A 27927-nucleotide genomic window follows, 5' to 3' on the forward strand; every position below is an offset into this window, starting at 1 on the left:
GAAGGTCAACAATAATATCAATTTTGCTGTGTATTTTTTCGTTGAGGTGATTTTGAGTCATTTAAATATTAAAATTTAAACTTGTCTTTCACCGTGAGCATTCTAAATATAGGTTATATCATAGAATTGTATGCAGTTCCCGTGACGAATCTGAAGATCTCATTCTGTTGTGTGTTGATAATTTCATCAACGATTTAACATATTTTGAAGATTGAATGAGTGATTGAAGTTGAAACATGAATCGTACCGCCGGGATTCTCACCACTTCATCAGAAAGGAATTCTGAGAATACCTTGTGCAGACTATGCATGAAGAATAATGATTATTTTTACAACATATTCACTTCCAACGTAGCTTGCAGAATGACTGTGAAGGATGCTATAAAAGGTTTACTCGGGTTAGAAGTAAGTGGTTCGATGCCTGCAACTTATCTATTTCGCATTTTTCATGTTGCTTTCATTATTCCTTGTGACGAGCATCATTTCGCACTTCTTCAATGTATAACGTGTTGATTGCTATCTTAGGTTGCTGTGGGAGATGGCCTGCCCACCACGATGTGTCCACTATGTTTGAGAAAGCTCACGGAATTAAGTGTTTTCAAAATGACTTCTTTAGAATCGGACGCAAAGCTGAGAAAATTTTCTGGCTTTAATTGCTTTAGGGTGAGTACTTTCGTTTATTCTCTTTTGAAGACTGGTGCATGGTATGTTTCGGAAAATGTTAAGTGAGAGTCTTTGTTTTGTGTCGACAGCAGTGAGAAATCCAGGTGAATCATAATATGTGGATTTAAATTCTTATGGCACTTGTTTGATTGGATTAACTCAAAATTGTGATTGATTATTCACTTGATGCCACAACTTGAGAAATAGAATGTCGTATGACTTCTTGAAGGTGGCAGAGCCAACCTTATTTTAAAAAGTGCTTTGATTGGAGATTAAAAATAAATAGATCATTATTTTTGTTAATTGATAATACTGGAGTACTTTCAAGGCCGTCGTACATGGTTGACGGAGTAGTGAAACTAGCCCAGTTTCCCGCAAGCTTTGTTTCTCAATCTCCATGCAAAGTGCTTGTTACCTTGCAATTGATGTTTCAGTGGTGATACGCAAAGAGGTTTTGTTGTCTCATTCGAATATGCGTTTGTAAAAGAATCATGGCTAACAAAGTGGGGCATTCAAGTTCGCCAACTCATAAAAGGCAATGAACCCACTACGCTATGAAAAAATACCTTTTAATATATTTACTCACTTTGGTAGCCGAAGCATTTTAAATTTTACAAAAAATCTCTTACCATTTCCTGATAATTGTAAGGGTGAACTGAAATGGATCTGTAAGTTGGTGTCCAATCATAGGCTCAACTGCACACGCACAAAACGTGAATTCTTGATGTTTTCTCTATTTTATAACAATATATACATGCTGATGGTTCAAAAACTTCTCTCAATTTACACGGCTTATAATGCGAAAAGAGGAGAGGTACATTGAATGCATAAGTGTTTAAAATTACGTTTGAGCTTAGGAGATGATTGTTGCAAAAATGTCATTACTAACGTTGTAAACAATCGACGTAAAAAGAAGAACGATTAGAAGGTAGATGTGACGTATCTTTTAAGTATCAATATGTTTAGTATGTTTGTTAGTTACTTTGATACAAGATTGTATTTACGTTTTTATTTTTGCATAAATATTTTATTAATATGAGTATGTTGAGCTAGAACAATGTATGTAACTTCAGCTATTACTACTAATTTTCTTTATGAGTGAAAATAAAGTTTATTTGAATAATCTATTAGTTAAAATTGCATTCTCTGTTTCAAATTTTCGTGTTATCAAATTCTTAAGTTCTATTTCTATGAATACCAACTAAGATATGCACTGAATGTTATGTGCTCTGTTTATTTGATTTTAAAGATGGCTTATTTGGTGAAATACCATATTTTATTAATTGATATGGTTAACCTATGTAACAGTCTTCACAATCGTTGCTTGCCATATCATATCCTTCATTTCTAGGGGTTGTTCAGGAAAGTTTTTGTGTGTAAAATTGGCCCTGGGTATTTAGATAATTATAATAAATTTTGAGGTATGCTTTCTTTAACCGAAATATGTTTTAAATAGGTTATTTTGTTAGATGTTTACCTTTCCAGGAAAATGTGTCACAATTTAAGACACCATTGTTGAAAACATTTATTTTCTGCTTCCGTTGCCCCAAGGATGTTATACATGCACTATGTAAAATGAGAATACGAAGAATCTTCTAGCCTAATTCGGATTAGCAGCTATTGAGCTTTTGAGTTATTGATTAAGAGACACATGTCAATTTTATGCAAATTCTTGGATATCAGATTAAAAATCCTATTTCATGAGCACGCTTCATTTGTTAACTTTGAAGGAGGTGAGTTTATCACAGTTACTTTCTCCACAGAGTATCCAAGGGGATGAGGCAGCTGATGACGAATTGGGGTCTTCTGCTGACACAAAAGACTTCGTTCAAAATGAGATAGAAGGCACCTCACATCTCACTCATTCAGTCCAAAGGACTGAAATATACATTCCTGTGCCAGACTCCCATCAATTCAAAGATAATATGCTGGTAAGTTTTATTCTCATCCAAAGTGAAACCCTTGTTATACGACCTTAATTTATAGATACTTACTATGTTCCTAGACAAAATTTCTGTAGCCCAGTGTAACTGAATGCATTTCTATGGGAAGTCACCGTTGCTTGTGTGACTAGGGAAACCTGGGGGGCCATGCTCGAAATTTTAGTCGTGCACGACTTCATTGTGGTGTGCGAGTCACTTGGTACGGAGCCGAGTGCTCTGGCCATTTGGTATGCTTCAGCTCCTTGGAAACGAATGCAACTGTCCCGTGCACGACTGCAGCCGAGCGCAACAGAAAAACAGAAAAATCTCCAAACATGAACCACATCGCACCAACTGGATATAAGAAATTGAGTCCACAGTTTAATTAAACATCGCAAATATCTTACACAACTGTGATCAACTCTTTTTAACTTCTTCCTGGCTGCCTAGTATTCTATGGCGTTTTCAGTCTCATTTGTTGCACAAATTTGCTGTTGCTATTTGAAATTAGCTGTTGTTTACTTCTCGAGCGCTCGTTTCTGCGACGTTGCCACTCACTCTTCATGTTGGTCGAGCGACCTATGTCGCATTCGGTCGACTTCGTCTCTAGCATACCGATCTCAGCTCGACTCGGGATACCACTCGACATCACCACTGGCTTCGTTGCCGAGCGCTCGGATAAGTCAAGCGGTTTTGAGCATAGACCCCCAGATGCTACGAGGTGAAAAAGGAGGACAGCACCCTATTAAAAAAGAGATAAAAGGAAAAGTAGGCCACTTGGAAAAAAACATCAATTTTATAAGTTTGATCAATAAAATTAATTTTCTGTATGAATTTATATATTTTTCTGTGGATCTAATTTTCTTAAGCATTTTATTTATTGGTATCATCTTGTTAGCTATTAACATGTTGTACATTCAATATGGATGTGATTTTCATGAAAGTCATCAGAATTGGTCAATAAAATAATAAAGAAAAGTAGAGGGAGTTTTCCATAACATACCTTCCGTTCAAACACTGCTTTTTACAAATGGTGCACACCGTTTATAAGAGGGATCCTTGTTGAAGGTCATTCACATGGTGGAAGAACTTGGATTGGATATTAATGACGTACCAAGGAAGAGAGAGGACTCCTGGCCTGACTGGCAGAGCCTGTCAATTGACTGCTCCGCACTTAATGTTTTTAAAATAAGATAAGAAGAAATATAGCGTTAATTTTATAATGTAGATAAGTAAAAATTGATTAGATCTATGATGATATATATATTTTGTGGATCTAATTTTCTCAAGCATTTTTACATTTTTTACACCTAGCAAGGTAGCTGTTAACAGATTTTCAATACACGTAATCAATATTTTCAATGAAAAGTACAATTTCCCACTTTTCAAAAATCCACGTGGCTATTGGTGAAACATCTGCACTGTACACACTGGCAGGTGTTCTATGAATAAAAATATCCGCTGGCTCCTCCTGACATCAAGGTGGGAAAGGGTTAAAAAGAAAGGATGAATGGAGGAAAAGCAGGACACTTGAAACGTAATTGCAAATTCACAATATAGAATAAGGAAATTATCAGCATTGTGATTTTCTGTTTTGTATGTGTATATTACTTTTTCAAGCAATTTTTTCATTTTTAAAAGTGTTCTGTTTTTAAATTTTTACTGAGGAAATGTTTATTTTGTTTCCTTCAATGGTCCACATGGATGAAATCTGGGAAAATACCCTTTCTGCAGTTGTATTTTGCCATGGTAGGCTGAAGAAATATGTAGAAATTTTGAGAAGTTCTGAGTTTCTATTATCAGATTAATATACTTAATATAACATAATTTTTGAAAAGGAGGGCAATTCTCCATTCTTAAAAGATCTGCCCAAGCACTGGACGTACATGTACAAAGGATGAAATGGCTAGACCAACCCGGATGTCTGGTCACCCTTTATGAAGGCGTCATCAATACATTATTACATTTAATTTATTTACGGGATAACTCAATTATGATATTCTTATGTGTAACATCACGGATGATAGACCATAGAAAAGAGTAAACACACATTTAATGAAACCATTAAATTAAAAAAATCTGTAAAGAATTGCTCATTAATGAACAAAACATATTGGAAGATACAATAATATAAATGTTTAGTTGTAAAAGTTTTCTCGTTGTAAAATTTTTAAAATATAGGTCACATCCGAATTAACATGGGGTCATTCCATTTTAAATCAACCAGGCCATGACACCAACCGACTCGGATTTTCATGAAACTTGCCAAGATCATACATCCTGTTATAATTAGATATTGTACGCAATTTTAGCCTCCAATTGTCAATTTTTAATGAAATATGAGCAATTGAACCTTTGGCGTGACCCCTAAAGTGCCGCAACGTGCAACGCATGGTGATTTTTATTTTCATCCATAATTCCATTCCTGTGAGATGAAAAGCCATTATTATTTTCTATAGCTAAGTGGTCCATAATGATCCCACGACTATCTTTAATATTCAGTGCATGAGGTAATTCAGCTGCAAAAAACAGTGTACAAAAAAATCTCGCTTGTAACATTTTTCATTGTCAGCATCCACAGGAAAAGGCCATGCGAATACAGACTCATGGTTCAGTTAAAATAATAATTAATGTATGAGCAAAGATCCTGATGAAAAAAAATCGTGAGTCGGATGTTCCTTTTAAAAAAAAATACTCATTCATGGTCACGAAAAAAAATGGCTCTTTTTCAAGTCACATAGAATTTACACAATTTAGAGGAGAAATAAGCTTATACTAATGGTTAAACAATATTGGAGCTTGCATTATCTAACTATAGCATATGCTACTGGCTCTTAGAGTAGGAAACACATGAGTAATCATGTGAATGTACTACCCAATGTACTGCTAATTTTGTGCTTTCAGGACAATTCCTAACAAGCTTTCTCTTACAAGGGTATTGGGTAAATGAATAGTATGGTATAAAATGCAAAGGCAGAGGATAGCTATCAGAAAGTTTTCTCCAATTTCAGTCCAAGTGGAGTTAATTTAATTCTCATTCATATGGTGCTGCCTTAGTGATATTATGTGTTGAATTTCAGACTAAGCAACTCGTGTGTGTGATTGATAGTCAGGCTTACATTGTAACATGTCTTATTCGTATTGAGGTATGTCTTGCCATGTCAGAGATAGCATTGTGCAGTGTTGGCAAAGAACTCAGTTCTGAATTTCACAAAAAGAGATACACAAACACAGCCCAAACTTTTTATTTCAAATAACTACCAGAAGTGGACAGATAATTCATTGCCCTGCGGAGCAATATTCCTATTTCATCACTATTGACAGTGTGCTCTCATCATCTTCATTGCTACTTAAAGATATACAAGTGTTATAAGCCTTAATGCTGTACCCTTTTGCCATACATAAAGCTCTTTTTGCGTAGCATAAAGCATAAAGCGTTTTTTGTAACATATCTATAGTTTTTGGTGAGGGATACCGGTAGTATATTCAAATAATCAATGAAAAGAATTTTTTATTGCATAGAACGTCTTAATGTGCTCATAAAAAGAATAAAAATTATTAGTTATTGTTTGGAAATTGTTTAATAACGGACTTAAGGAGACAATGTCATCATAGACTTCTATAACTTCTGTCTCGAAATGGATTCACAGATAATGAGGGTTTCACTTCTCTCCTTTGCTAATAATGAGAAAACAATAATCCCTCTGCTTCCATGTTGTGCACTGGACCATATCAATACAACATATAATGCATTATAAATGGCAATATAAATCAAGGTTCTACAGGATAGAATAATGTCTGAGTTGGAAGGGGAAGAAATTACACACTTCTACTGTGGCTTGCACATTGAGAAGCATTCCACACTGAGGTGTGCAAAGCCAACTGGTCATGTCAGCCATTTCATTTTAGGTTGTCAGCAAAATCTTTTTCAAACTTGATTTCAGCCAGCTTGAGTGGTTCTAGGTGAAAGAGGAGGTTTTATTGCTATTATTTATAATTATATACATCTTTATTTTGCCCCCATTGATTGGCACCCAGCATTATCTTCTAGGAAACTGTGAAGGAGGAGAATGAAGACCCTCTCAGTGAAGGTATTCATCCTTTGGTGTACACTCCGGATCCAGCTAAAACTTCAAGTAATGCTTTAGACCCATTGGCAATTAACGACTTGGTAAGTTCATGTTTGCTTAGTTAAGCACAGTTTTGCTACTACACATATTCAGTTCTCTATGTATTATTCCAATATCATTTACCATAATAAAAATTCCTTTTCCCTTCCTTTATCAAACATGGAATAGGAGTATGATCACAGGAATATTTCCTCCACGGAATATTCCTGTAGCAGTTGCCAGAAAAGCATAACCTTTACCCTAACTTTGTCAAATGTGAATAAGTAAACTTGAGTTTTGTCATGAGTCTTCTTTAGAACTTTCACAGTTAGTCATGTTAGTTGAAGAAAAGATTCTGGGCTATGTTGCCTTGCAAATTTTTGGGTGGCCCCAACGTTTCCTGACCGATTCTGGTTTCTTTTTCAAGGGAGATCATGGGAATCAAAATTCCGAAAAAGTTTGGCCCGTTGGCCCAAAAGTTTTTTCGACTAACCTAGAGATGTTTTGTTCTTGAAGATATTGTTCAAAATCAATGGTTCATCGTTCTGAACAGAATGGGGGCATACAGCTGCTCTGATTACTCAACTTTGCTCATTGAGCAAGTGAGGGCTCTGAAAACATCATGGCATTCCAATTTTATTTGAGCAAGGGAACACAATGCTCACTTCCAATCACCACCAAACAGAAGGACGGATCATCATCATAAGTCGTAAGATATGTTTAAGGCAACTCTCCAGTCTGCTAACTTTTTCATTGGGACCTGTTTCTTTTTTTTTCATCTTTTATAACCTTTGCTATTCCTCCACCAGTCCTTCTACGACTGTTTTTATTAGGCCATCATGTCTCATTATGGGGTCAACTACTGGTGAAGTCATTCCAAATGAGAAAAATCTTTCATGGTGAATGATAAATCCTATTGTGTTGGTTTTGGTTGACTGTATTGCCACATAATCAGGTGATGCTGTTTCTAGCCAAATCTACCAAACATGAATTACTCCCAAAAAAGAATTTATTTAAGGCATATTCAAACTGTAGCAGATGTGGATGTGGTGAGAACTGTATGGAGTGAATTATAAGGGGGACTCAGGATTTGTCCTTCGCCAGCTTTGGAAAGGGTATTAGATGTTGGCAAACCATCACGTTGGTTGGTGGTTGTTGAGAGGCATCAATTTTTTTCCGTGAGCTGATGTTAATGGAGCTTGTTATGTATTCAACTTTGATTGAAATAAAATATAATGATTACCGTTAATGGATGAAATCAACTTTTTTATGCTCCGTCTGCACAAGAAGGCAAAGATTCTTGTTGTTCATGAATTATGTCATGTCTCAAATTTATGCTGATAAATTTAATGTTCCTTTTCAGGAAGGTTTTCCTATGGCTAATTGAAAAGGCAGAGTAACTTAATGGGCCATATATTGTTAATCGATGAATTTCTCCCATCTTCCTCTCTGAGGTCAGAATAGCTTTTGAGGGAATTTTTCAATTATGCATACACCCTTTATTTGTTGTTTTGGTTGTGATCTTTTTGCTTTTGAGACCAATTGGTGCAAACTTGTATCAATGAAGATTTAATTCTCTTTTTTTCTCAGAGTGATATTGGAACATGTGGGTCCTCTTCTGTGAAAGCAGATCAGTTCAGTGATGATGGAGGTGGATATGCACACAACAATAGCACTAATGGGGCCACAAATGACCTCGTGTCCCAAGCCTCTGATCAGGTAATCATAAAAATAATAATTATAATAACAATAATAATAATAACAATATTTTAATTGGTCCAGTTATTTGTTTTGACAAACATAAGACGTCAAGGAGTATGTAAGATAAAAAAACAGTACTAATGAAGGAAGAAAAAATTTTTTATATGAAGAAATCGTCATAATTATGAATATACTTTTTTGCAGAAACAGTTGCTGTATACATGAACACAGAGGGTTGATGGATATCTACAGTTTATCTGATAGAATCAGGACACAAGTAGAGATCATATTTCTGCAGAGCTTTTGAATATGTTCCTCCTTTATTATCAAGTTTTACACCCATGTAAGGAGAACTAAGATTTTGTGGACTCTACATAAATTTTTACAGAGATCAATTAGTGTGGAGCTGGTTGCATACACTGTTGAGTCACATGCATTTATAAACATTAAATTTCATAAATTTACAGATTAAGATTACTACCTTAAAAAGTTATATTCGTGTGCTTAAAGTAATGCACATTTAATATAGTCACTACCTGTGAAGCAGCCTTTATATAGCACCAAATATCAAAATTTTATGAGAATAGCATGCAAACGATCGTTTTAGGCATACTTCTTGTACGTAGAGAGGGAGGTATGATACCCACCGTACTTTAGGTGACATAGTCAGTGGAATGCGTAGAACTTGCCATTATTGTTTGTGAGCTATGAATTGCTCCTTTATACTTCTTAGCTATTTATTGCTTGGCTCACTACAGAGTGAAAAAACTGCTATACCGACATATGGAAATACAACCACTTGGATTATCATAGTAACCTTGATAGATAATATAATGGTAGGGTAATAGTAAAAAAAAGCAGGGACTATGATTACCATCTGCAAAATGCAGAAGAATTTGAAAAGGTTACCATGGGAATTCAGGGTTGGAAATAAGTCCAGGCATTGCAGTAGGATGAGTTAATGAATGATATGATGCACCCTTGGCAAGGGAGCAAACACATCCCATCCATTTCTCAGCAAAGCATGTATTTTTTCTGTACTCTTGTGAGTGATTTGCCCTAAATTGAATTTTACATGTATCTGTATTTTGAAAGACAAATAGGAATTTTGATCATGACATAAAACATCTAGCAGATAAAATCCACGGAATATAAACATTTTTTGCACGTGTGGAAGATAAGTCAAAGTAAAGAATGATGAGGGCAACAATATTTTGAAGCAATTCAAATTAAACCCATGTCTCAGTCACACATTCAAGCATTAGAAAAATAACTCGCTGCGCTCCGCGCGCTCGTTAAGGGGCTCCGCCCCTTAAAAACCCCGGGTCCGGCTTCGCCGTCTACATTTGTGATTCTTCGTAGAATTTTAGTTCGAATAATTTCACCTCAGCTAGTGGCCGGCTTCGCCGGCCAGGGGGTACGGGAGCGCCCCACTCATTCCTCGGAACGGCTACGCCGTTCCTCGTTGAGAGGCGGCTTCGCCGCCCAGGGGTTGAGTGTGCCCCCCCGGGGCTACCCCGCTTTATACTCGGAACGGCTTCGCCGTTCCTCGTCAGGGGTCGGCAAAGCCGCCCAGAGGGCAAGGGCATTTTGGAACTGTTTCACCGTCATTCGTTTAAGGGGCGGCTTAGCCGCCCGGAGGCGGAGGGAGCCCACAGCGGCTGCGCCGCTTTAACGTCGGGGCGGCTTCGCCGCCCAAGGGTTACTGAAGCTCCCCCTCGCCTACGCCAGTTACTCCTCGGAACGGCTTCACCGTTCCTCGTTGTGGGGCGGCTTCGCCGCCTTGGGGATAATGAGCCCCCCGCGGCTGCTCCACGTAGTCCTCATAAATGGTCCTCTCCACCGAGAGGGTGCCCAGGGGGATTAGGGGGTTTTCATGTGTTATACATGCGGTCATCGATCGTCCACAGTGATCATGTGGCGATGATTTTAAAGGGTAGTGCAATGCGGCGTAAAAGTGGCGACAGGTACCCATAAAAGAAGACTTAATGGCAAGTTTTCATTTTTTGCGGGGGGTTCCAACGGAATACCGGGGGTTTTATACGTGTGAAAACCAGTGGTCACAAATCGTTCTCATAAATTCCGTGCGGATAAGTCCTAGGGGTCTGGAACAGTGGCAGAATTCTGACGATTGTTTTACCCGGAAAGGCGATTTATTAGAAAACGTTTCTGGGAGGTTTCACGGGGTTATCGGGGGTTTTAATAAGTAGTAGAGGCACCAGACAGTAGTAGAGTAAATTGTGACGAAAACTACTCGGAAAAGCGCATTTAACATTTTTTTTATTTTTTTTTCGGCGAGGTTCCAGGAGGTGATCGGGGGTTTTATGGTATATTTTCCCGTTTTATTTACGGTGGCCCGCCCTCATAAAATATTCCGGATCTAGAGCTCAGAGGGGACGGGTAGTGCGGCGTAATGTTTGCGAGAAGTTCCCAAATAGGAGACTTAATGGCACATTTTACATTTGGGGAGATTTCAGGGGGATACCGGGGGTTTATATGTGTGTACTCCTTGCGGTCACCATCCGTTCATTTGAATTCCGTAGGGATGAGTCGTTGGGGTAAGAACCAGCGGTGGAAAGTCACGAAAAGTACCGAAAAAGTAGACTTCTATACAAAACTTTATTTTTTGGGGGGTGTATGTGGGTTTACCGGGGGTTTATAGGTTTTGACTACCAGGGGTCATCAATTGTCCACATCAATTCCGTAGCGATGATTGGTAAGGCTAGAAAAGCGGTGGAATTGTGATGAAAAGTACCCAAAAAGGCTAATTTTATTCAAATTTTAATTTTTTAGGGTTTTCAGGGGGTTTAAATATGGCCTTATCATATGGTCACATGCATTTACTATCATATCTAAGAGAAGTTGCCCGTATGACATACATATTTCGATAGTAGTACAATAAAAAGTAAACCTCTCCCCGGAAATAATTAGTACTATCCGCCATTTTTATTTTTCCGCAGTTATATTGACTGCAACATTTATTAAATTCTTATATTTTCGGAAACCATATGCATTGATGTATGTAATTGTAGAGTTTAAAGGACATCGGTCGGGAAAAAATTGAAGAAATCTAGTGTCAATCTTTTTAAAATCGTAATTTTCGGTGATTTTGGGAACGTTTTTATTTTTTCTGGAAAACCATGGACGATGAAAGAAAATTGTTACCTACATATCGTAGACGATGTTATGAGCATATATAATAATCATTTTCAGTATCCTACACCTGCAATTACGACGAGGGGAGAGGGAGTTATGAAATTTGTTTCGAAAAAGCATTTTCGGACGCCATTTGTGCAGCAATTTACTTTAAAATTATCTAAATCCATTACATAATTACGTGACTACATTCATCAGCTTTCAAAACGTACATAAACTATCCGCGTGGCACACACCGTTCACGCGCAGTAAAATAAAAACCGAAATACCGTCCCCGGAAAAGGCGCGATTTCGGCCATTTTGTCGTCCTAGCCACAACACGTCGCGGAAACTTCTGGTTTTCGGATTTTTCCTCCGGAGGTTTTCTGGTATATTTTCCCGTATTGTTTGCGGTGGCCCGCCCTCATCAAATATTCCGGATCTAGAGCTCAGAGGGTACGGGTAGTGAGGCGTATTGTTTGCGAGAAGTTCCCAAATAGGAGACTTTTATGAAATTTTTTATTTTTTGGGGGTGTATGTGGGTTTACCGGGGATTTATAGCTTTGTACTGCCAGGGGTCATCAATCGTCCACATTAATTCCGTAGCGATGAGTGGTAAGGCTTGGGAAAGTGGCGGAATGGTGACGTAAAGTACCCGAAAAGGCTACTTATGTAAACATTTTAATTTTTAGGGGGTTTCGGGGGGTTTAAAGATGACGATACCATATGGTCACATTCATTTACTTTCATATCTATTAGAAGTGAGCCCGATGACATCCATATTTCGAGAGTAATACCATAAAAAGCAAACCAGTCCCCGAAAAAAGTGAGTAGCGCCCGCCATTTTTATTTTTTCGCGGTTAAATTCATAGAATCATTTATTAAAAATTCATGTTTTCTGAAAGACATTGCAAAGCTGTATGTTACTACAAAGTTTGAAAGAAATCGGTGAGGTTAAAGTTGAGAAAATGTTGTGTTAATCTTTTGGAAATCGTAATTTTCGGTGATTTTCGAAATTTTTTATTTTTTTCTGAGTAACCAAGAACGATGAAAGAAAATTGTTGCCTACATTTCGTAGACAATGTTATAAGCATATATAATAATCATTTTCGTTGCCCTACACCTTAAATTAAGTCGAATGGAGCGGAAGTTATGAAATTATATTCGAAAAATCAATTTTTTGACGCCATTTTGGCTGCAATTTTCTCAAATGGAAACTAATAAATTTACTTTATTACGTGCCCACGTTCATCTGCTTTCAAAAAAGACATTAACACTAGAATGCCGGGAAATTTGTATCCCCTAGAATGCCGGGAGGGTGTCATTTTGACACCCATGTTTTTATATGCATGTTACGTTGCAGATTAGTTTTATTTCGGAGTCGATAGTGTCAACTTCTTTTCAATGCTGGTTTTGAGTCCTAATATTTAAAAAAAATAAATGTTTTAATAGAGAACCATTGAAGTAAAAAATTTTATACAAAAAATACTCCCCTGGAATGCGGCATCCATCGATAAGATTGCGCTGAAACGTCGGAGGACGCATGAAAGTGTAATAATACCAATATATAATCATTGATTACATTTTTTTAGTATTTATTGTTCATTGTAATTGGTTAAATTTTATTTGCATAAAACAATTAAAATGAACATGACAGGATTGTTTTTCTTTTTATTATTATTTTTAACTTTTTTCGTCAGGTTTTCGTCTTAGAATACAGAAGTGTGCTTCGAAATTTAAAGACGAATCGAAATTTAAAATCGAAAGACGAAAATTAAAAAAAAACAATTGCGACCACTTATCTATGAAATTTTTTAAAATAAAACGCAAAAACTTCGTAGGAACCCAAAAAAATCGAATACTTTTTCATACAGACTTACAAAAAGTAGAATACAGACTTACAAAAAGCAGTATCTAAATAGTAGATTCTCTACATTTCTGGCTCTTTTGGTCTGTTTGGACGTAGATTTGCTCACTTTTTACTAAGCTTACAAAAAGCAACAGTTCTGTTTTTATTGCATTTTATCTATGCTTGACAATCCCTAGTCAGTTCTGGATTTGGTTGCCAGATATTCGTTGACGAAATGTAAGGAAAAGCAAGCTATTCTGACAAATTTTGTAAAAATAATTCGGGACATCTTTTGTGAAGTTATTTCCTTATATATTATCCAGGAATTTATTGCGACCAAGTCAAAAGTACTCTGGAAAGAAAAAACAGGCAATCGCCTGGTTCTAGTTCTGACCAAATATTTCCGCCCCATATGATCAATAATATCTACTTCAAAGATTATCTATCTAATATCTACTTCATTACAACACCTTTCAGTTTCGGGCGATTTGTTACAGTTGTTACTAATATGAGGGCGAAAAGATCATAGAATAAGAACTCATCTTTTTCGGTTTGCCCTGATGAACAGTAAGTGTTACGTCACCATTTTTGTACAATTTAGTTGATTACAACTCTTCCCGAGAAGCTTTTATTGCACCAGAGATTTCCTTTCTCCCCTGATTTACGGTTCCCGATAGGCATGTACCCTTTTGTTTCGATTAGAGCCAGCAAAAGTGATGTGAAATAATTGCCAGTGGTTACATTCCTGCCCTTGCTCATGTAGGGTTGCATACGTTACAATACAACATGATCTGAAACGCGATCGCCAGCTTGACGAGAGCTGTTCTTGACGTTTACCAAAAATCAGTTTACCAAATACATATTGTCTTTACATAGTGCAAACCAGGATTTTTTCCCATACTTATCAGGCTTTGGTGCCATGAATTGCTTGAATGGACATCTAGCTTTGCTTGGAAACAGCTGTTCGTCAATGGTTATGGTAGGCCCAGGCTATGATTCCTCAGCATGGCCATCTCCTTCTGTGGCAGGATCTTTAACAAGGAGTTGACGTCGCCTTGAAGTCTACCCAGCGTCCCTTCCTCGTCTGCACACCACGTCACGACCACGCACAATTTCTTTTCTGTCCGATATCCAGTGCAGATCCAGCAATTCAATTATGGGTATATGCGTATTGTAAAGTAAATATGTTTATCTTTCGTGATTAAATTACTAAACTTAAATATAAAAAACACTGAAACTGACCGTGCTCACTATTTTCATTGCTTTTGGATGAACTAAACTGCACCTCCGGTGCAACCCAATCGTTGTCCGACTCAATATCTTCATCAGACCCTTTCTCTGACACGCCTCCTGACATATCGTTTAGTATTGCCATACTTTGCTCCGTCATAACACGTCTATGCAGTGCCATTATCAAGACAACTGCCGAAGCAAGTCAAGCAGCAGGTCGCGACACAATTGCGACCCAGTCCGCCAAACACGAGAGCGAGCCAGGCAGCCCAACTCAGAGGCTCGGCAGCAGCTAACTGCATTGTCGCGAGCATCACTTCACTGCTATGTTTGACGGCAAATAAGTGTCACCGCGGTAAAAAAAATAGTTGGTTTCAAGGCGTATCATTCGCAAAAGACAGCGGAATATAATTACCTTACGAGCTACTAAACTTTCGAAAATAATAGTATACAGCCGATGCTCATTGAAATTATGTAAAAAAAACTATCATGAAGGTAATATACTATACTAAAATATACTATACTATGCTATACTATACTTAAAGGTACTGCACATGAAGATAATGTACTGCACTATACTAATTTGACAAATAATTATCAAACCGAATCCCATGAGACACCTAAACTGAAGGAAGACATGATATAATATACTGGGTGTCAAAATGACACCCTCCGGCATTCAAGGTAAATTTGAATTTTTGAGACGAAAAAAATTATCCCTTTTACTGTCGTTTTGTTATGAGCTAAAAATGAATAAAAGTCACGAAATATTTTTTTCTAGAGCACTCTCTGAGGGCCAGCTCCGTAAAAAATGTACGCGTAGGGTGTCAAAATGACACCCTTCGGCATTCTAGTGTTAAAGACCCGTGTGGCACGCATAATTCGCGCACAGTAAAATAAAAACCGAAAGATGGTCCCCGAAAAAAGCCCGATTTCGGCCATTTTGTCGTCTTAGCGACGACACGTGGCGGAAACTTCCGGTTTTCGGATTTTTCCTCCGGATCATTTCGGGTTCCCCGCACGCGTGCCAAATTTCAGCTCTGCAGCACTTGTAGAAGTGGTCGGGAATTTGTATCCATCAGTGAGTCAGTCACCACAAGGGCTCTATATAGATATTAGAAAAATAATTATTCACCCATTACTTGTTTTTTACTTGATACTTATCCTGCATTTTCTTTATAAGATGAGTCATCCTTTTTTGAGCACTGTGATACAAAATAATTAATGTACAGTTTAATGCATATGAATGTGACATACAAGCTGTGTATGTGAATATTAACAAGTTAATTTTTTCGGTTGTTGTGTAGACGATTATCAATGATATATATGGGAATCATTATTTTTTGGCGAACTAAATCATCTATTTAATACATATATTCAATTAACCCATTATTCCCCAGACTGCATGTAGGGCTTTTACTTTCAGTTAATTGGTATTTTACGGTTTATTTTGACCATAAAGCAACATTATGCAAATCATAATAAATGATTTGCATAATGTTGCTTTCATGCAATGCTGGGTAAACTCTGGAATATAAATCAAAAAAGAACTTTTCACATCTCAGGTTGCATATTTTATTTTTCATCGTCTTTTCTGATGTAATATTAAATAACATTTTGCGTGGAATTAAACATAGCACTTTTTACAACATAACACATCTTTGATTTGCACACTTAACATCTTTGCCGGGAATTATAAGTATTCCTGAGGATGAAATGCCCTATTCTCCCTTGATGACCATGCTGGGGTATGTCATTTTTCCTAAGGTGTCCCGCCATTGGGCACCGATTTTTATGCTAAATGTCATTGGCAATTGTATTGGAAACGATTTCTTTCCTCAGTAAAATTTTACGATCTCGGATCGAAATTCTAACAAAGGAATTGCTTTGCCCATGAATTTGGCGTAAATTCACCACTGCAATATCAACCCCTTTTAAGGATAAAGGTTTTTTTGCCCTTAATCTGAATAGGATAACATTCAACATAATTATCGAGTTAATCTAGACCTCCCATTTCCTAATTGAAATCGTTGATGGCATTTCCATTTTCTTCAGGAATCTTCGTGAATACCTTTTCATCTTTACTACGGGTTCCATATTCAAGTAATTTGAAGCAACAGGGGTGACAGAGTTATCATGCATTTGCACTAAGAGAATTAGTTTTGTCCTGTCAAACAAATAGTAGAAATCCCTTTTAGTCTTCTTTGTCTGATCTCTGGAAGACATGAGTGGGCAGTTTTCGGTTCGATTTTCTCTTACTGTTCCTGTTGCAAAATATCAATTGTCACTTGAAAGCTGCTAATAGATTGTAACCGCTGAAGAAATTATAAAAACTCTTGGCATGTAATTTTGGAGACTTGCAAAACATTCATGAAATCCTGAAAATATCACTTTCAAGTTCCACCTCTCCATAAGGGAAAAACTGATAGCTTATAGATGAGGTACACTACCATGTATCACCTATTCTAAGTAGTTCCCGACGAATGAACATTTTAGCTGTGTGCCACCTGAAATAAAGGACCATTTGTTGGGAAAATTCCTAACTGAATCAAATATTTGTTAAGTCTTTTGAGGGAAGGTCCGACTGTCAAAAAAAGAACACTTTTGTGTAGTTGAGAATTATCAGAAAGCTGTCGATATTCATTTAATTCATCGAGCGGAATCTGTGTCATACATTGCCTCACAATTTCGACCGGCCTCTCATTTTGGATTGTCCAGTACTACATAGTGCACAGTAATATATGTTACCCCAAAAACATTATCAGTCCAATTTTTTTTTTAAATCTGCCTTACTCTGAGTAAATTTATGGTTAGTTATCTCCTCAGCGCAGTTATTTGTGTAGCTAAAAATTAATTCCAGTAATTTTCACTGAGAAATAAGTGACAGATCTCAATTGGTGAGTGGCCTCCATACTTAGTAATAATGGTTTCTAATGCTTTTTTTTCACGCAGAAATTCGGGACTTCTTAGGAAAGAGATTCTATTTTTTTCAAGTTTAGATGAACCTGTTTGTCCTCTGTATCTTTTACTTGGGTATGCATATGTAATGGACGATTTTTCTTTAGATACTGCATGAGTAATCTGATTTGCCATGCAGTACCTCCTGGAATCATTCATATTTAAAATACTGATAAGAGGTAATCCCCATTGTAGTTCCAAAGTTTAGAAAATATCATACATCGCCTCTTCTGTTAATTCATATTCCTCAGTTACCTCCTTGATGTTTCTTCTAAAGTATACGTTTGAGGCGTAGAAATAACAGGTAAAATTTTCTTCCTTTTTTAATTTGAATGAAACCACTGGATGAATTGTTTTCCAAAAACGCTGAGCAAAAACTAATGCGGTATTATTGATATAATTACTGGACGAGAGATAGATATGCATTTCAGAGGAATATTTAACTGATATGGACCCAACTGAAGCTAGATTATTAGACTTACAACACCTAAGCGATAGAAGAAAAGAGAGGTAACTCAGGATTGCGTGGAGAAAATTCCAAATAGCGACTAGAGGAACACTCCACCTTCCATCAAAATCCTGCTTCAACGAATACGGTTTTCACCCTCTCATACTACCGTCACTGAAAATGAATGCATCTGAAGCGGAATTTAACATCTACAAATAAATATTTCCTCTCAATGACATGGGAATGACATTGCCCTTGGTTCCATGCCGCTTCCATTTGTGTGCACCTAACAGTTTGATTCTACGAAGTACCAGAGTGCTAGATGTAATATTGTTACAGATGGCCATCTTGGAATTCAAAATACTGTTCACGCTTTACTTTGTAAACTCACAACCTGTGAGTGCCAAAAATGCAGCTGAACTACGTAAAAAAACATCTGGCGATTTTCAATCATTGACACATGTTGACACAAGTCAACTTGCGTCGTGGTTTTCGTGTTCCATTCTGTGTGTGTCGCCGACTGTTGTGACACAAGTCAACAAACGGTAACGCTAGGGAATAGGAGAGTTATAAACAGTTACTGCGAGTCGACAAAAGTCGCTGCGTGAGTCGCATGAATGGAAAGCGCTCATAGTCGATTAAAAGCCATACTGATAAGTTTTGTATTGCTTTGAGGACAGCCCTCTAGTCTACCTGTGAATTCCCATCACTGAGTAAACGCAATATTATTTACAACAACCATATTTATGCCAAGAATGGCGAAAGTTCGGGACAAAAATAAACATGAATAAAGAATCAATTTAGAGAAAAAATTACCTCTTGTAGAATTACTCAATAAATATTTGTAAAATATCATTTACAATTTGAAGTACATCAATGCTTCGAAACGGGCAAATTTTAAAGTAAAATAAAAAGTATTATTTTAGTGAAAAGTTTTACAAAATTAACTGAACAAGAACGATGGGTATTTCAGAAATTCAGAAAACCTGAGAAAAAATTGTCCCGCACAAAGGTTTTCTTTCTATTAATTACGATTCAATAATGTTGCGTTTACGCAATGCTGGGGATTAATGGGTTAAATTAATAGAGAAAAGTGACGTTTGGGGGGAATCCTAAATTTGAAGTACTGTAAACACGGGGACTTGAGCCCAAATTTTGAGATCTATATCATTATTTTCAAATATGTGCACGACATATAGTAACCATTGCCGCTTGGCAATTTTTATGGGTAACTTCAGCACTAAATCAGCACTCACAAGGTAAGGAGAACTGCTTCAATATCGTGTGTGAATGTGTGGGTGTATACAGTGAAAATTGAATGGAGTGTTGAGTGTTTCACCCTCCCCCCACGATTCCTTGCTTTCGCAGTTTTGTTGTTTTTCCGTGATGTGTACGCGACCAGTGGAAGGTCCACATTTGTAACAATGCCCTCCCTCTAAAAGAACACCCGTGAGCAGCGAATGGAGGGTGACGGAAGGTCATCCCCATCCATGACGGAGAGCCGAAAAGTAAAACTGTTATCCCACATGACTTCTCCCCCCAGTTAAGAAGATGCACGAAGAAATTCCATATATTATTAAGATTGGAAGAACTGACTGTGAAGAAGACCTGTTGCCCCGCAATATTTGTACCTTGTATTTTGTTTATTCTTTTGGCCCACCCTTTCTCCGCGGATAGGAGTGTACATTTTAGTATTTAGGGTAGTGTATTATTGGAGTGTGTTTATAATTAGTCCTGGTGTTGTCAATTCATTTCTCTTTGTATTCTCGCCACAGATTCACATGAGTATAAGATCTTTGTTTCATTCTTTTATTATTTTAGAGTTGTCATTTGTTTTTGGTAAATCTGAAATTCTTACTTTCAGCCTACTGTTACGGAAAATGGAGAGCTGATTCAGAATTACTCAATGGCCATGGAGTCTATGGCGGAGGATGTGGGTGAGTGCTCTTCAGTGCATGAAAGTGTCTCTTCAAAGAAAAGGCTAGTAACTATTCTCACAAGGGAATATTTAAAGACAGGACTCAGAATTCAATCAAATTTTGCAAACCTGGCATGACATTTTTTATATATTGTTTGTATTATCTATGTTACAGATGAATTCATCAATATATCCATACATTTCACTGATAATTTTTAATGTTTTTCTCGACCCCGAATCCTTGGCGTGACAACTGGTCACTTTAACCACTAGACTAATGCTCACCCTTCTTATAGTGGCTCCTATGCATGAATGTTTTTGACCTGTAAATTTTAAACTGCATTTAAGTCTAAACTATTTCGTTATAAACCCTCTTATGGGGGCTATTTCAAAAATAGTCTCCAAATGGACAATGTATAACTCAAGAAAATTTGATTGAAATCTGAGACCCGGTTTTTAGACACTTCCCTTTGAAGGATGTAGCATCTGTATTTTTCACCCACCTAAAAATTCTTTAGTTTATGATTTATATTTGTGCTTGAGACTGTAGTCAGGTCGGCAAATGTCTGGTAAAAATTTCGTCATGCTTCAGTGACATTAACCAGTATGTGCAGTCATGTGCATTCATATGGGGATTCCAGTGTACTTTACCTGACAATTTTTTCTTTAAGACTGGGTAATAGAAAAAAAATACCAATAAATAACTTATGAAGAATGCTAAGCATAACAATCCAGTTATGTAACATGTCAATTGTGGCGTCCATAAACAAAATTAACATGGAACTTGTTGAAATGAGCTAAAGTGTTTTTTTCAGTTTTTAAATGATGGTAAAATTTTGCTTTGATAGACACTCCAACCAATTCACTGTTTTGCGATCTTAGGAAGTGTGCTTTAATAGGCCTAATAGTTTTTCATGGAAAAAGTGAGATATGAAAAAAACAGATTTGGGTAAAAAAGGCTGAACTCAATTTCAAAACCTTGCGTGCAGAAGTTGGAGTTCTGTAGAGAAATAGCAGTGGGTGCTTATGCCAGGCCATGCTTACTTATTCTCGTAAGCTAAGATTTCAAGGTTATAGCTTCATCCAAATTGTGAAAGGTGATACAGCAAAGTACAAGGCATCACCCCCTTCGAGAGCTGATATGAGAAGTTTGAAAAAATTGGATGTTGCTTTAACGATTAACTGCAAAGTTTATTTTTTGTTAGAATGTTCTACACCATTTTTCTGAACTGATGGGGGCTGACTTTGAGCGCGCTCGAAACCCACCCACTCTTCTAGCCAATCACAGGAGAGCGATAGTAGAAAGTGTGGAGGAGCCCGCAGTCTCTCCCCGAACTCCGTGCAGTGCAGATCGCTCTCCAGCTAGCAGTGTTGCCAAATCGAATAGCTCAGCGTTCGTCCGAGAATCTTCCGCCGCCCCCGAAAGTACCGTTATTCTCAAGGCTGGCAACGCCGGTCGGCCGGATGGAGGGGGGAGTAGCGGAAAAGGGAAGGGGATGGAGAGGAAAAGAGAGGTGGAAGGGGCAGCGCTTCTGATTGGCCACTTGCCATTTTCCACCCAGCCGCCTTCAGTTCAGAAAAATGTTATAGTGGTATTTTGTACATTGCTTCACATTTTCAGTACTTAGAGTTTTATGAAAATTCACTCTAGACGTATTCAAAATTAAAATAGCATTGAGATGATTGCTTCTGAAAATAGATAAATTATAAGGGAAATGTTAGGGAATTGGAAAATGGATACATCTTGAAAACCTGGAAATCAGGTATCTTTTGCCAATTTTCCTTTTTTTTCATATAAAGTCTATGAATCGACAAAGTGAGGAAATGAAATAAATATTCTTACAGACTTACTCATGAATCAGGCTTCATGGTGATTGCTTGCTAGACTTAATCCATGATGAATTCAACCCTGAATACTGGGTCAGCTGGTGAAACCAGACGGTTTTATGTGGCCTTGAGACAGAGTTGGGAAGTAATGTGGGGGAAGGCTACTTATATTTTACAAAATATACTGTCTACCATTTCAGTGCGCCTTTGCATGCAAAGCCTTTTATCAAATGTTGGACGCATTGTGCAAACACGACAATCTTTTTCTCATTCTAACATTCTACATAACTGGTATGTTTTGATGGTTTTTGAAACCAATCCATCCTGTACCATCCAGGCTCTCAAACTAAGACTGGCAGAAAGAGATATCAGCGGCACTATGAGGGCACATGCAAAGAGAGAGTTGGAACCCTTTCCACTCTTCTCATTTGGGGTGTGCATTCACTGAAGCCGTAATATAAAATTTCGGATCCAGATCCGATGCCTTCCGCAACTTTGGAACATCTGACCATGCCTAATGTTAATCTAGGTATGAGATCATTAATGCCCCATTCCTTTATACTTGAAATAGTTTTATAAATAATGCAAGGTGTTGTGGTTAGGAAAGAAATAGAGAAGTGTGCCCTTAAGAGAATGTGATCTTCATCTACTGCTATTGTTGTTCTTAAAAATAGTTCTTTTTTTAGTACATGTTGTCGTTGAAGGTAATTTCTTATAATATGCAATACATTTGCCCCTCCATCTTCCTGTCTATGATTTAGTAAGCTGGAAATGATTTTTGTGTGTGCTTTAATTACCTTCTGGGCTGTGTACTTGCTTTACATTTCTATATTGCATATTTTAAACTTTGTAAAGGAAGGGAGTGTTTGTTTTCTATTATAATGATTATCGTTTCAATTCAACATTATGCCTATGCATGCCATTTGTGAACTGAGTTTATGATTACTTCTGTACATGACAAAGTGCATTGAGGTGTTTTCTGGAGTAGATACTTGAGATTAGTATGCAATATTTTCTCAATTTTTCTGAGGAGCAGTGCCACTCAATTTGTGAAGAAATGTATGGAAACCACCGTAAAAAATTAATTGAGACCTTGTTTAGCATTTAACCGGAGGATCGGTTAAAGTAGCTCCCTTGATATGTCTAATGGCTGTTATAAATTAGTTCAACGAATCATAGATTCCATGCCTTCCCTTACTTATTTTTAATTTGAAATTCTTTTCTAGAGTCCCCAGCTCCTGAAAGGGCCTCAGCCTTGTTTGCAGTCCTTGAACCAAAGATTAGTGCATCGCATTCAAGGAAAAGAAAGGATGTGATGGATAAAGACATTAATGAATGTGATAACTTGCTTGCTGACCAAATAACGTTGTGCCTAAATCCTAATGATGGACGGTTACATTCGAAATCGAGATACGCGTATGAAATTGGAGGGGATAGAGCAACAACGACCATTGCTGAGAAGAGAGGTGGTTGTGATAATGCAGACACCATACAGCTTTTCAAGAGCACTGAGAATGGCAAGAATGGCCCCGAGGTAATCATACGGGAAATCAAAGTGAAAAGTACTTGCACGATCAAAAATCCTGGGAATTGTGCCAGCTCAACGAAAAAATCTTATCATTGCTTCATCTGCAGAGATGTATTCAACGCTAAATATGATCTCATTAACCACCTCAAGATTCATTTCGGTTCTGGTAAATTGGATATTGATTCAAATTTGTCAGTCGAAAAAGATTTGTCCCACAAAACCGTTGTTTCTAGCAGAGAAAATAGTGGTTTTTGTCTGCCCTTCTCCTCGAAAAGTTTAAATCAGCTGATGTGTAAAAGCCAAGAGGTGGGGCAAAAAAGAAATAGGCTTCTTAAGGAGAAATTCGGAGGAACAAGGGAGAATAAAAATGTGAGGGAAGTGAGGAAAAGCTTCCATGTAGATGGGAAACCATGCACAGTTATTCCACACACAGCAAAGAAGTCTTATTTCTGCAGTGAATGTGAAAAGTCTTTCTCTAGAAAGAGCACCCTTGTCTCTCACATTCGGACTCATGCGAAGGAGAAACCGTATTCATGCAATGAATGTGATAAGTCTTTCTCTGTTAAGAGTAACCTTGTCAGTCACATTCGGACTCATACGAAGTCGAAACCTTATTCATGCAGTGAATGTAAAAAGTCCTTCCATAAAAAAGGCGACCTTGTCCGACACATGCGAACTCATACGAAGGAGAAACCTCATTCGTGCTGTGAATGTGAAAAGTCTTTCTTTGAAAAGAGTCACCTAGTCAGTCACATTCGGACTCATACGAAGGAGAAACCTTTTTCTTGCAAAGAATGTGATAAGTCTTTCTCTCGAAAGAACACCCTTGTCACTCACATTCGGACTCATACAAAGGAGAAACCGTACTCATGCAATGAATGTGATAAGTCTTTCTCAGGTAAGGGTAACCTTGTCATTCACATTCGGACTCATACGAAGGAAAAACCTTATTCATGCAGTCAATGTGAAAAGTCTTTCTCTCAAAGCAGTAATCTTGTCTGTCACATTCGGACCCATACGAAGGAGAAACCGTATTCATGCAATGAATGTGATAAGTCTTTCTCTCAAAAGATCAATCTTGTCTGTCACGCGCGGACTCACACGAAGGGGAAACATTATTCTTGTAATCAATGTGATAAGTCTTTCTCTGATAAGAGTAACCTTGTCAGTCACATTCGGAGTCATACGAACGAGAAACCTTATACTTGCAATGAATGTGATGTCTTTCTCTGAAAGAAGTGGTCTTGTCTGTCACTTGCGGATTCGTACAAAAGAGACGCCTTATTTGTGCATTGAGTGTGAAAATATTTCTCTCAAAAGAGTTACTTTGTCCGTCAAATTCCGACTTATATGAAGGAGAAAATTTATTCGTGCAATGAATGTTAATAGTCTTACGATACCAAACAAAACCTTGTCCCACACATGCGGGTACATCAGAAAGAAGCCTTATTCTTTCAATGAATGTGAAAAGACTTTCTCCTAATGCATCCACCTTTTCTTTCATTTGAAAATACACAGGGTTAGGTCTAACAAGGGGAATACACGACCTTCGGGTGGCCGATTGAGCTCAAATTTTCGGATTCGGTAGATCATGGCTATCAATTAAATATGCAGAAGCAAGACAACGCACTTCTCAAAAATTTTCGAGAAAAAAGCAATTATAAAGTCCTAAAAACGGGTCTAGGCTATATATCCGGTATTTCCTCAATTTATAGACAGTGGTGGCCCAGCAGTTAAGGTGACTGACTGTGGATGTGAGGGTGGCGAGTTCGATCCTCACTCACGGAATTACTTTTTATTTTATTTTTCAAGGATTACATTGTTTGCATTTTTATAGATTGTTTTCATATCTTCGTTTGCTCAATGACAACATTTTTAATTCATTTTTTAAATAATAATAAGTGCTGAAAAGGGTAGAAAATGAAGCAAGGATGTGTAATTGCCTTTCCAAGGTCGCTTTTGTATTTATTTGTTCTCTCTACGTGTATTATGGTATTGCGAGTGTAAATTGTCTTCCTTAGAGGTGGGGACAGAATAATGACATTTAAATTATTAATTGGGAGGGAAATCCACCCTATCCACGGATTATGATTTCATTTGGAGTGTCATTTAGAAAATTATTCGTAAGCGAGAATGACGCGTGTATACCGTCAAAATAACAGACGTTGCGGCGGATGAAAGAACGCGTTCTCCGTTTGTTCTAGTAGTATCCCGAAACTTGCAAACGAAGAATTTACTGGAATGGTCAGGTAGTGTACTGGCCTCTACGTCCAAATCTCGGTAAATAATTTAAGAGCAACTAGAAATTTAATCCCTGCGTGTTATGTGGATTAAACCAGAAGTGCAGTAATCCGTCCGTCGGATGGGACGTTAAACTGTTTTCCCCTTGGTGCCATTTGTTAACAGTTGCATAATGCCGATGCCGGGTTTCTGTGCACTTTTCATCCTGTTACTTATCCCAAGCTGATCCACTTCCATTTCCCAATGAAAGCATAAACCATCTATCACATCCACATCCAATCCATCCATCCTCACATCCACAGTCAATCAGTGTAACCGCTGGGCCACCGCTGTCTTAAGGAGAAGGTGAGGAAATACCGGATATATACCGTAGACCGGTTTTTTCGATTTTTAATTGCTTTTTTCTCAAATATTTTTGATAAGTGCGTCGTCTTGCTTCGGCATATTTAATTGATAGCCATGATCTACCGAATCTGAAAATTTGAGCTCAATCGGCCACCCGAAGGTCGTGTATCCCCGTGTAATTTGTCTTATCAATTGGTATACATTAGTAATCAAGGTAAATAATTCTTTAAATACGAGTACTGCTTGTATGAAATGAAAAATGTCCCATTATGTTGAAAAATATGTAATAATATTCAGTTAGGTTTTTGACCTAATTTGATAGATGTTCAAGTTGATATACTATGCTATATTTTTAAGGGCTAAATAATTTATTCTTGTATATTTAACGGCTATTTTTTTTACTGTTAGAATAATATTTACATTAAAATGTAAGCCAGGCATTTTAACACTTCCGATAAAAACCTGAGGCACTTTGTCTCATGAGTTATTTTCAATGTAATGTCAATGTTACATGTGTGATTAATCAATGTTTAATTCTCTTATCAATGTTAGTTGATGTACTGCTTCTATGTAATTTATATGCGAATATCAAGTCAATAATAATATACGATTGATGAAGAGAGTGCTGAACTGAGGGACTGGTCTGTTTTAATTGTTGATGTACCCACATGCCTGTCAATGATTACATCAGTATTGGTTTGTAGTTTTAATGCTTGCACCACAACCACCATGCAATTATTTGTTCAAATGACAATAATATGTCCTTTTGAAAACATTGCTAGCCATGGTTTAGGCTTTGATGATCAATGCAAGGAATTTCTTTCTCAGGTGAATGGCCATATATTTCGTGGTAACTGTGTCCCGTTTACAGGCATCAAGCGAATAACCTCCCTGATGTGTATAAATAGATTTTTAGGTAATTGGTGGTGTAACACGCGTGGTTTTGGCGTCGAAATGTATCACTTGAAAAGATTTTATCATGGACAAAACATGTCACGTAAAAAATGTGGTCAAAATACATATTTTTATCACAGGGATTGAAAAGACCCGGTTTTTTCAAGTCCGAAAATGCATTGCTATCATGTAGATATTTTGGGAGCGAAGTCATAAATATTTAATCATACAACTTGTCTATCTGACATTTTGGTTTTACCTTTCCCAAAATTTATGTCAAGTCCATCAAGAAAAAGGTTCAGGCGGAAGGAATTCCTTTGGCATTTACAATTGCATTTTTAAATTTCAAATTATAGAGCTCTGTTCACATTACTAATTTTAGTCACTGCCGTTAATATCTCATAATTTTATCATACCTTTTTACGTTTTATTAAGTATTTATAATTTGTTTCGAGTAAATGATTTAGATAAATGATTGAACTTATGCTGCATAAATAATTCTATGCGCTTAAAGGGCAGTTAGTCTATGCCCATGCAGTGTATGAAAGAAATTAGGTTGCTGTGAATTTTGCGTTATCAATGATGAGATTTCATGTTGACTCGATATTTAGTGAATTTTTGCCATGTGAATGAATAATTGAAATAAAGTTACGAAACGCAAAGGTAGCTCGGATCTTCAACTGTTGTTAACAATAATAAAAAATGTCTTGACACACCGCAAAATAATGGTTATATATACGACTTGTCTACAGCTTTGGACTGATAACCTTCTCCTTTGGCTGGACCTTAACCATATAAAAACTTTTTCAGTGTTATTGCTGGTGATGCACCTTACGCCGTTTTGATTGGTGCTGTGATGTTAGCACGCCAAGTCATGTTTCCATCCACAGTAACTCGTAGTAATTTGATTGTTTTGCCTCGCCTGATTCTATAAGTGACATAGTAAATGAGGATTCATGTGGAGCATTTAATCTTCCTTGTGAACTGTATCAGCTAATTATTTTAGAGTTAAGTTGAAGCTTCCTGGCGGTAATCCAGTCCTCAACTTAGCCCAGGTGTACCGGGATGCAGTTCACATCCGTGATTTGGTCGAAGGACGTTCGACAAGAAGAAGTATTCAGTGTGGAGGCAGAATGTTCATCCGAGTGGATAGGTCATAA

General features: G+C 37.3%; 1 protein-coding gene across 1 annotated transcript; it reads left to right on the plus strand.

Moving 5' to 3' along the window:
• On the plus strand, positions 1-27927 carry LOC124172458 (zinc finger protein 558-like). Its single transcript, XM_046551899.1, has 8 exons — positions 1-404; positions 525-662; positions 2426-2593; positions 6636-6755; positions 8284-8412; positions 19879-19951; positions 22986-24035; positions 27761-27927. Exons 1-8 carry the CDS (start codon positions 237-239, stop codon positions 27925-27927), a joined length of 2013 nt encoding a protein of 670 aa, XP_046407855.1. The 5' UTR covers positions 1-236.

Source organism: Ischnura elegans (genome assembly GCF_921293095.1).
Source record: "Ischnura elegans chromosome 13 unlocalized genomic scaffold, ioIscEleg1.1 SUPER_13_unloc_1, whole genome shotgun sequence".
Taxonomy (NCBI): Eukaryota; Metazoa; Arthropoda; class Insecta; order Odonata; family Coenagrionidae; genus Ischnura; species Ischnura elegans.